The sequence below is a fragment of the Chiloscyllium plagiosum genome, unplaced genomic scaffold, assembly GCF_037043375.1.
Source record: "Chiloscyllium plagiosum isolate Xiang-an unplaced genomic scaffold, Cpla_swu_hap1 HiC_scaffold_28, whole genome shotgun sequence".
Taxonomy (NCBI): domain Eukaryota; kingdom Metazoa; phylum Chordata; class Chondrichthyes; order Orectolobiformes; family Hemiscylliidae; genus Chiloscyllium; species Chiloscyllium plagiosum.
The window spans coordinates 32,130,581-32,142,161 of NW_028270166.1; the positions used below are offsets into that span (position 1 = coordinate 32,130,581).

The window sequence follows — 11,581 nt, forward strand, 5'->3', positions numbered from 1 at the left end:
TAAATTTATTCTTCCTTTGCAGGCTGTGAGCTCTGTAGTTATTGCATATCGTGCAAATATTGTGATGCCTGAAATTACAATTTTCTTGTCTAACGACGGTGGCTATCATTTTAAGGAAATGAGGCCAATAATGCAAGCTGAGGTATGTTTCTATTTATTGCAGTTATTTTTATTTCGATGAGTAGCTGAAAATAATAGGAATATATCAAAATTGAATTTAATATTAGAATTAGTTTATTAATTCTTTCACCTGTTATCCTTTGTACATAGCTGAAATGGATATAGTGATATCTATTGATGCTATATTGATGCTTGTGCCCAGTATTTGAATGGTCTTGAAATATCATGGCGACTGGAAAGACTATGCTGATATTCATGCCCTACAGTTCATAAGCTGTCACAAGATGTGTAAAATCCCAGTTAAATGACTAAAATAACCAATTTACCTTACTGATTGCTGTTTGGAACAAAAGCAATTCACAAGGTTTTAACATGAAAAGGAAATGACTATTCATCGTAACATGATTGACTTCAGCAAATAAAAGAGAAAATAAAGAATTACTGATCTTCTATGACAGAACTGAACTATAACCTTTTAAAAATCCCAAAAATACTGAACACACTCAATAATGATTAAGATAGATAATTTTACACATATTATGGTTGGAAAAAATTGATAGGGAAAGCAAAATTCCTAAGATCAAAAATCCAGATTTCAATTACAGATTAAATTGTCGCTTATAGTTATTCTTGATTTTAACAAACATTATCCATTGTTGTCTATAAAGACATCATTGTTTTTCACATTGATAGTGGACTTGGTGGATCTACATCTTTTCTCATTAGAATTCCTTTTAATCTTTCTTGGTTTTCTTATCATTTCCCCACATGAAGAGAGAGTGGGATTTTTCTGGAGGTTTCTGGCTGTCCTGCACTTCGAATGTAACAAACTACAGTTCAACCAATCTAAACGTTTTCATCAGACATACAGACAGACAATCTTTCCTTAAATCAAACAACCTTGGTACAACTCTGGCACAATATATTCCTTTCACATAGAGGAGTAAACAAATAGACCTAAACCCAATGTACTGGCAACTACAACAAACTACCGGAACAGTAGGAACAGAACCAAATAAATTCCAGAAGACACAGTGCAACAGCACTTCACAGGAGGCTCCAAATCACTGATGATGTCACCTAGGCAGCGGGCAAAACGTCTGCAAATCAACTTCCCAACTCGGCGAACATACCCACAACTATGATTCCCCTCACTGCTTAAACAGTTGAAAATGTACCTTACCTAATTTTACCAAGTTGCAAAATTCTTCTAATATTTCAGTTATATAAGTGTCCAATTTCCATTTCAGCTTATAGTCCAAAAATGTGGTCCCTTACAATGAGTGTTGCATCTTCCATAATTTGTGACTCCACTGAAAGCCCCACCTTGTGCCATTAAGCCAGTTGGAAATGAATGTTTTCCCAAAAATATTTTTCAGGGTTCTGACACCTGTTCCAAAAGCATGCCTTTTTCTGAGTATCTAACTCCAGTTAAGAACAGGAGCCTGTCAATATTCAATACTTAAGCATAACCTGACAACTTGAAAAGAGCGATTGAATTAGGAGTTTGTAAATAGATTTTCAGTAATCTTGTATGTTTTTTTTAAGTTTGATAATGTATTCAATATAATATTTGTTCACTTTTCCAAATCTATCAAAGTCTGACCATGCCTATTATGCACTAATAAAATCATCTTATATTTTTTAATCCATAAATGGTTAAAAAAATGCAAACCTTTCTCATTGTCCAACTGAAGAGCATTCCATTCAGTTGCAGCCATTCACCTTTGCTTACATTGTGCTTGGGAATAGGTCCAGATTGGTCAACGTGAACAGATTTCTTATGCAAAGGGTTGTTGAAGTTATCTATATCCAGATTTGTTCATCCACAGGTGCTAAAGAAGTGAAATGAGGGATTTAGTGGCATCAGATCATAGTCTTAAAACTTCACCTAACTTCAATGTTAAAATGATTATTTATTTCATCTATCCTTACACTGAATTGTAGGTGTACATTCAAGTAATGAATTCAGCAAGTGTTATTTTAAAATGATTTACCATTTATCCAAAGGGAATATTTCAAGGTGCAATTATCCAACCATCAGTATCAACATTATCGTTGTTGATAAAAGTTGATAAGAAGGTAGGTTTGTAACTTTTCTTCTTTTTCTTACTATAATCAAAACTCCTGTTAAACCTTAAATTGCAGTCAGCAGAGATGACCCCCTCCATGGCCCATTACCAGGACCTGTTTATAGCCAGCCTGGCCAGGGCCAGGGCCAGAGCCAGGAGCAGATCATTGAGGAAATCCTCTGACCTGCTGCATCCCTCCGCACTGGGTGTCCAAAGATCAGGAACATGGTGCTGAAGTGCAACCAAAAAAAAACGTTTATCTAAATACAGAGGAACCTTGGTTATCCGAATGACATGGGCAGGGAATATTTTGTTGGATAATTGAATGTTCGAATAATCGAATGTCGGATAACATAGTTTAGTCAAGCTTCAGGACCTCGTGATCTTGGCAGATGATCCGAAATTTGAATAATTGAATTCTGGATAATCAAGGTTCCTCTGTAACTAAAAAGGGAGTGTAAATGCTCACAACCAATATATACGTGGTCCACGGACTCCACAGCACTACAAAACAAACAGTTGGTCTCAGGGTCCATGAACTACTGCAATTTGTGGTTATAAGGGACTGCTGCGTGCAGCACCCTCTACCTCAGATTCCCAAGGGAAAGGCAGATGTCTCCTGCATAGTGTGCCCTCCACTGGGGATCCCCATAGCCTGGTGGCAAATAGAAATGCCAAGGCATATCTAGGCAGTGGATGAAGGAGAAGAGGTGGATGGGGTGCAGCAGCAGTCTGTATATGAATCGCCATTTTGCTTCCCTGAATGATACACAACACATATTCTGGAGGCTCAGGTTGTGGGGCACAGGTGCCCGAGGGAGGTTCGGAATCCTAGGGCCAATGTGAAATTTAATTTCAGCAGCGATACATGTAGACAGGATTCTACCACACACCTGAGTATCCTCCAGTTGGTGCATGGCATTGGGTCTGAGCACTGCCATTTTGAGGCATCACATGGCAATGGCTGTGAGCCAGACAGCTACTGCTGCTGTGCTCATTAAACACTACTGTTTATTTTTTTAAAAAAATTTTGTCACCCTTTATTTACACATAGAGAGCCCTTGACACTAATCCAACTGCCTCAGAGCCAGCTCTCAGAGTTAGCAGAACCTCTGACCCCCTTGTTTATTTATATCTTTTTTAGCCAGTTCTCAGAGTAAACAGATTCTTTGACATTCCTTTTTTTTTCTTTTTCTTTGTTTCTGCGTAGTTATCAGACATAGTGAAAAACAACAATTGTCTAAATCTTTATTTATATTCTACCACCAGGAAGAAAGGAAACATCTGAGTGGCCATTGACAAGCAGTACCCTTCTCAGAGGGTAATCTGTGATCAAACAGTGAAGGCGAGGGCAGGGATTAAATCAAAATAGAGTTTGAGGAGAAAATAATACACTCCACTTCTTGCAGTGCCCACCTCTCCCTGAAAATCTCGAGGGTGTTGGTGGACACTGCATGCTCTTTGTCCAGAGATACCCGGGCTCTGACATAACTGTGGAAGAGGTCTAGGCAGTTGGCCTTAATGACCTCCTCCAAGGCCCACTGCCTAGACCTCTTTATGGCTAGTTTGACCGCCTCAGGAGTAGACCCATGAGGAGGTCCTTTGACCTACCCTCCCCCCTCCCCACCGAGTTCCCAAAGATCAGTAGCGTGGGACTGAAATGCAACCAAAAACAGAGAAGAAGGTTTTTAAGAAAATCAAAAAGGGAGTGCAAGTGCCCACATCCAATATATAACACTACTGGTTTTTTTTTATAAATCAAAAAAAAACAAAGAACTTCAAAATAAACTCTTCCTTAATGAAAAGAAACCAACAAAAATCAGTCTCCTCTTCTCTTTAAAGAGCAGTCCTTCACTCTATACTGATCCAGCTCCCTCAGAGCCAGCTGTCAGAGTGAGCAGAACCTCTGACACTCCTGTTTATTCTTTTTCTTCTTTTTTTTGCGTGAGACACAGTGAAAGACACAAGGTTTACAAGTCTTTATTCAGTTTTCACCACCAGGAAGAAAAGAAATACCCAAGCGGCCAGTGACAAACAGTGCCCTTCACATCAAAGGGCAATGCTGCATGATCAAACAGTGAAGGGGAGGGCAGGATTTAAATCAGAAGAGAGTTGGAGGGGGAAATAATGCACCCCACTTCCTGTGGCACCCATCTCATCCTGAACAGCTCAAGAGTGTTGGTGGACACAGCGTGCTCCTTCTCCAGAGACACCCGGACTCTGACATAACTGCGGAAGAGGGGCAGGCAATCGATCCTAACGATTACCTCCACGGCCCACTGCCTGGACCTGTTTATGGCCAGTTTGGCCAGGCCCAGGAATAGACGCACGAGGAGGTCCTCAGACCTGCCCTCCCCCCTCTGCACCAGGTGCCCGAAAATCAGAAGCGTGAGACTGACGTGCAACCAAAAACAGAGAAGGAGGTTTTTAAGGAAATCAAAAAGGGAGTGCAAGCGCCCACACCCAATATATAACAATACTGTTTATTTTTTTTTACGTCATGATGCCAGAAATGCTTACCCCAACTCAAAGATGACTGTTACAAGCAAATTTCTTCATGAATGTATCCCAACCTCATTGCTACTGAAATATCTAGTGGACTGTATTCCATCACCAAGTCCCCTTTTATTAACATGTGTGGGGTCCCAGACACTGATCCAGCTCCCTCAGAGCCAGTTCTCAGAGTGAATAGAATCCCTAACACTCCTGTTTAATTTTTTAAAAATCAAAGTAACCCTTTATTTATTTATTTTTCTTTTTAATTTACCCCCACACTGCCGCCTAACTGCGGTAGTGCTTATTTTTCCCCAGCACCCATGTTGCGTGTGTGCAGGTGTGAGACACAGTGAAAGACACAAGGTGCATGAATCTTTATTCAAATTTCCACCTCAAGGAAGAAAGGAAACACCCGAGTGGCCAGTGACAGGCAGTGCCCTTCTCATCAAAGGGCAATGCTGCGTGATCAAACAGTGAAGGGCAGGGCAGGGATTAAATCAAAATAGAGTTGGAGGGGGAAATAATGCACTCCACTCCCTGCGGCGGCCACCTCTCCCTGAACAACTCCAGGGTGCTGGTGGAGACCGTGTGCTCCTTCTCCAAGGACACCCGGGCTCTGACATAACCGCGGAAGAGGGGCAGGCAATCGGCCCTAACGACCCCCTCCACGGCCCAATGCCTGAACTTTTTATGGCCAGTTTGGCCAGGCCCAGGAGTAGACCCACGAGGAGGTCCTCAGACATGCCCTCCCCCTCCGCACCAGGTGTCCGAAGATCAGAAGCGTGGGACTGAAGTGCAACCAAAAACAGAGAAGGAGGTTTTTAAGGAAATCAAAAAGGGAGTGCAAGCGCCCACACCCAACATATAACACTACTGTTTTTTTTAACCCCTGACACTCCTGTTTATTTTTTTTTCCCTCTTTTCCCCCACTCTACCGCCTAACTGCGGTAGTGCTTATTTTTTTCCCAGCACCCATGTTGTGTGTGTGCAGTTGTGAGACACAGTGAGAGAACAAGGTGTACGAATCTTTATTCGATTTCCACCACCAGGAAGAAAGGAAACACTCGAGTGGCCAGTGACAAGCAGTGCCCTTCTCATCAAAGGGCAATGCTGTGTGATCAAACAGTGAAGGGCAGGACAGGGATTAAATCAAAATAGAGTTGGAGGGGGAAATAATGCACTCCACTCCCTGCAGTGCCCACCTCTCCCTGAACAACTCCAGGTTGTTGGTGGACACAGCGTGCTCCTTTTCCAGAGACAGCCTGGCTCAGACATAACCGTGGAAGAGGGGCAGGCAATTCGCCCTAATGACCCCCTCCATGGCCCGCTGCCTCGACCTGTTTATAGCGAGTTTGGCCAGACCCAGGAGTAGACCCACGAGGTGGTCCTCAGACCTGCCCTCCCCCCTGTGCACCAGGTGCCCGAAGATCAGAAGCGTGGGCCTGAAGTGCAACCAAAAACAGAGAAGGAGGTTTTTAAGGAAATCAAAAAAGGATAGGAAGTGCCCACAAAATATAACACTACTGTTTGTTTTTTTCCCTTTTTATTAATCCCCACACTACTGCCTAACTGCGTAGTGCTTATTTTTGCCTCCAGCACCCATGCTGTGTGTGCAGGTGTGAGACACAGTGAAAGACACAATGTGCACAAATCTTTATTCAGTTTCCACCACCAGGAAGAAAGGAAACACCCGAGTGGCCAGTGACAAGCAGTGCCCTTCACATCAAAGGGCAAAGCTGTGTGATCAAACAGTGAAAGGCAGGGCAGGGATTAAATCAAAATAGAGTTGGAGGGGGAAATAATGCACTCCACTCCCTCCGGCGGCCACCTCTCCCTGAACAACTCCAGAATGTTGGTGGAGACCGCGTGCTCCTACTCCAGAGACACCCGGGCTCTAACGTAACCGCAGAAGAGGGACAGGCATTCGGCCCTAACGACCCCCTCCACGGCCCGCTGCCTGGACCTGTTTATGGCCAGCTTAGCCAGGCCCAGGAGCAGAACCACGAGGAGGTCTTCAGACCTGCCCTCCCCCTTCCGCACCGGGTGCCCGAAGATCAGGAGCGTGGGACTGAAGTGCAACCAAAAGCAGAGGAGGAGGTTTTTGAGGAAATCAAAAAGGGAGTGCAAGCGCCCGCACCCAACATATAACACTACTGTTTTTTTTAAACCCCCACATTACCGCCTAACTGCGGTAGTGCTTATATTTTCCCCTGGCACCCACGGTGTGTGTGTGCAGGTGTGAGACACAGTGAAAGACAGAAGGTGCACGAATCTTTATTCAAATTTCCACCACCAGGAAGAAAGGAAACACCCGAGTGGCCAGTGACAAGCAGTGCCCTTCACATCAAAGGGCAATGCTGTGTGACCAAACAGTGAAGGGGAGGACAGGGATTAAATCAAAATAGTATTGGAAGGGGAAATAATGCACTCCACTCCCTGTGGCGCCCACCTCTCCCTGAACAACTCCAGGGTGTTGGTGGAGACTCTGTGCTCCTTCTCCAAGGACACCCGGGCTCTAACGTAACCGCAGAAGAGAGGCAGGCAGTCGGCCCTAACGACCCCCTCCACGGCCCGCTGCATGGACCTGTTTATGGCCAGTTTGGCCAGGCTGAGGAGCACACCCACGAGGAGATCTTCAGACTTGCCCTCCCTCCTCCGTACCAGGTGCCCAAAGATCAGGAGCGTGGGACTGAAGTGCAACCAAAAGCAGAGGAGGAGGTTTTTGAGGAAATCAAAAAGGGAGTGCAAACGCCCACACCCAATATAGGACACTATTGTTTATGTTTTTTTTAAAAAAACCCACACTACCGCCTAACTGCGGTAGTGCTTTTTTTTCCCCAGCACCATGGTGTGTGTGTGTGCAGGTGTGAGACACAGTGAGAGACACAAGGTGCATAAATCTTTATTCAATTTCCACCACCAGGAAGATAGGAAAACATCCGAGTGGCCAGTGACAAGCACTGCCCTTCACATCAACGGGCAATGCTGTGTGATCAAACAGTGAAGGGGAGGGCAGGGATTAAATCAAAATAGAGTTGGAGGGGGAAATAATGCACTCCACTCCCTGTGGCGCCCACCTCTCCCTGAACAACTCCAGGGTGTTGGTGGAGACTCTGTGCTCCTTCTCCAAGGACACCTGGGCTCTAAAGTAACCACGGAAGAGGGGCAGGTAGTCGGCCCTAACAACCCCCTCCACGGCCCGCTGCCTGGACCTGTTTATGGCCAGTTTGGCCAGGCTGAGGAGAAGACCCACGAGCAGGTCTTCATACCGGCCCTCCCTCCTCCGTACCGGGTGCCCAAAGATCAGGAGCATGGCATTGAAGTGCAACCAAAAGCAGAGGAGGAGGTTTTTAAGAAAATCAAAAAGGGAGTGCAAACGCCCACACCCAATATATAACACTACTGTTTATTTTTTTTTCTCCACCTCTTCTTCCTTCATTCTTCTTTCCTCTCTCTCGATGTGGGGCAGCTAGTCCAGGGACAGTCCCCTTCAAGGAGGAGAGTCCTTGCACATGCTCGCACACAGTCACACACTGATCCAACTCTCAAAAGGGAAAACACCCGAGTGCCAGTGACAAGCAGTGCCCTTCACATCAAAGGGCAATGCTCACACCTGTTTTTTTTTTCTTTTTTTTACCCATGGTGTGTGTGTGCAGGTGTGAGACACAGTGAGAGACACAAAGTGTACGAATTTTTATTCAATTTCCACCACCAGGAAAATAGGAAAACACCCGGGTGGCCAGTGACAAGCAGTGCCCTTCCCATCAAAGGGCGATGCTATGTGATCAAAGAGTGAGGGGGAGGGCAGGGACAAAATCAAAATAGAGTTGGAGGGAGAAATAATGCACTCCACTCCCTGCAGCGCCCACCTCTCCCTGAACAACTCCAGGGTGTTGGTGGAGACTGCGTGCTCCTTCTCCAAGGACACCCGGCCTCTAACGTAACCGCGGAAGAGGGGTAGGCAGTTGGCCCTAACGACCCCCTCCACGGCCCGCTGCCTGGACCTGTTTATGGCCAGTTTGGCCAGGCCCAGGAGCAGATCCACGAGGAGGTCTTCAGACCAGCCCTCCCTCCTCCGTACCGGATGCCCGAAGTTCAGGAGCGTGGGATTGAAGTGCAACCAAAAGCAGAGGAGGAGGTTTTTAAGAAAATCAAAAAGGGAGTGCAAATGCCCACACCCAATATATAACACTACTGTGTATTTTTTCTTTTTTTTCTTCTTTTTTTTCCAGTATATCTAACTCTCCTGTTTTTATTTTTTCTCCTTTTTTTTTACCCCCACACTACCGCCTAACTTCAGTAGTGCTTATGTTTTTCCCCTGGCATCTATGTTGTGTGTGCAAGTGTGAGGCACAGTGAAAGACACAAAATAGTGAATTCCCTGTTAATCTTTTTTTAATTTGTTTTTGTTTTTCACCCACACTACCACCTAACTGCGGTAGTACTTATTATTATTTTTTTCCCCAGCACCCATGGTGTGTGTGTGTGCAGGTGTGAGACACAGTGAGAGACACAAGGTGTACGAATCTTTATTCAATTTCCACTACCAGGAAGATAGGAAAACACCCGGGTGGCCAGTGACAACCACTGCCCTTCACATCAAAGGGCAGTGCTGTGTGATCAAAACAGTGAAGGGAAGGTAGGGACTAAATCAAAATAGAGTTGGAGGGGGAAATAATGTACTCCACTCCCTGTGGCGCGCACCTCTCCCTGAACAACTCCAGGGTGTTGGTGGACACCGCATGCTCCTTCTCCAAGGACACCCGGGCCCTAACGTAACCACGGAAGAGGGGCAGGCAGTCGGCCCTAACGACCCCCTCCACGGCCCGCTGCTTGGACCTGTTTATGGCCTGTTTGACCAGGCCCAGGAGCAGAACCACGAGGAGGTCTTCAGACCTGCCCTCCCTCCTCCGTACCGGGTGCCCGAAGATCAGGAGCGTGGGATTGAAGTGCAACCAAAAACAGAGGAGGAGGTTTTTAAGAAAATCAAGAAGGGAGTGCAAATGCCCACACCCAATATATAACACTACTGTGTATGTCTGTCAGCCAGTGTTCCCTGATTGGCCAAGGTTAACAATCCCAATCAAGGATCTCATAGTCAATAAGATCCACCTGGCCTCATTCCAATCACTATATTAAGCATTCGCCCCAACATGCTGCATGCCTGCAAAGTAATCATATCTCTGCTCTGCTCCTTTACCTGGTACTTAACAAGATTTCTGAAGCCTTTAGGAATGTAACATTGATGTTTGAATTGGGGTTCCATTTTACAGAAGTATAAACATATGCACCATGTGACAAGCTCAATTAAATTAATAATCTATGTTCACATTTATAGCTTGAAATTCTATATCTATACTCTCAGGGACAATTCAAGTTGTATCTACACTATTCTACTCAGCCATAACGTCCTTCATGTTATTTAATGTAATGTGTTTTTTCTCACAATTGAACTGCCTATGACTCTTAGTTGTTCAATGAACAGTATCAGAACAGAAGGTACCAAGTGTGTCTCTGCAATGATTTGTGTAAGTTTTGAATAACTGGTTTTAACTTAGGTTCAAGTGATACATTATGATACATTAATTAACAAAACTTGAATTTTCTTGGTAACAATTTAGAAAATTGATATTTGTTATCAGTTTCATTTCAGGCATTTTTCAGTCTATGGTAACCTCACTTCAAGTGATTTTGTTTTGAACTTTGATGATTCTGAGGCTACAATTATACAACCACCTGGATTGAAAGGACATGTTGTTATCTGGAGTCAACATTCACTACTTTTTTCTCCTAATCATGGTAAATAATCAAAGAAATACTATTTTCCTTGGGAATTATGATCCTGAAAAATTAATTGAATGTAAGGAATTAAATGATAGACTTGTTGTATAGTGAACTCTCCCAGCATCTTATTCATGGTTGAACTGGAACCACTTAGATTTGATCTTTTCCCTCTGTTGTAAACTTTTCTGAGCTGAAACAAAACAGTGTAAGTATTTGAAATGGATTGAGACTAAGCTAGTGAAGTGAACAGTCATTCATACTTTTTGTTCCTGATCACCATTATTGCTGTTACTGAAAAATGTTTGTTTCTTAATTGAATTAGGAAGCAAGTTTGATGCCGCTGCTAATCAAATAGCATTATGATACTTGTTGTTTAGTCTCATAATTGAAGAATGGCTACTCTTGACAAGCTATAGGAGGAATGTTACTTCTTGCCCACCCCATGGAACATTATGCGGGAATTTGTCATTCCATAAGGGAGGGGAAGTGAACATTTTATTGGATATTTGAATGTTGAGAATAATGAGTTTGGCATTAAGAATGATCTATGGGGAAGTCTTCTCTAGACAGTTTTGGCACTAAAAGGTCCTTTGTGGTTCATTAAAGGATAAGAGTCAGTTTGCATTCATTTCTGATTTGATGTCTGAAAGATCATAGAGAGATTGAATGACAATTGAATTGCCTAACAACACACATTACTAAGGTTGTACATATTTTTAATCAACGCATTCTGATATGTTATTAAACACAGCTAGAACAGGTGGGACTTGGTCCTGGACCTCTGACTCAGAGGCAGAGAACTACCATAATGCCACAAGAGCCCTTTATTAACAAGGTTCTTGGCCTTTTTGGTGGATGATAGTTAATATAACAACCTTGCCTAATAGTAAACTATTGAACGGGAGGAAACAATTGTTATTCAGGAATCGAAGTGCTCCTTAAAACCATAGCCACTTTCCAGAATTCAATTGCTAATTGTAATCCACTTGCTAAACAGCATTAAAGAGGATTCTTGAGACACTTCAGGAGATTTTCTATGACACCAACCTTCCAAATCTGAAGAAAACACCCCAGGAGAATAATGAAATTTCCACATAACCTGAATTTGT

At 43.8% G+C, this 11,581-nt stretch overlaps 1 protein-coding gene across 1 annotated transcript in view; it reads left to right on the forward strand.

The window, feature by feature from the left end:
- Positions 1–11,331, forward strand: part of LOC122565549 (cation channel sperm-associated auxiliary subunit delta-like) — a 96,907-nt gene extending 85,576 nt beyond the window's left edge. The window contains exons 6-7 of the mRNA XM_087975866.1: positions 23–142; positions 11,224–11,331. Coding sequence (XP_087831992.1) covers positions 23–142; positions 11,224–11,331 — 228 coding nt within the window. The remainder of the gene's footprint in view (positions 1–22; positions 143–11,223) is intronic.
- Positions 11,332–11,581: the final 250 nt, after the last annotated feature.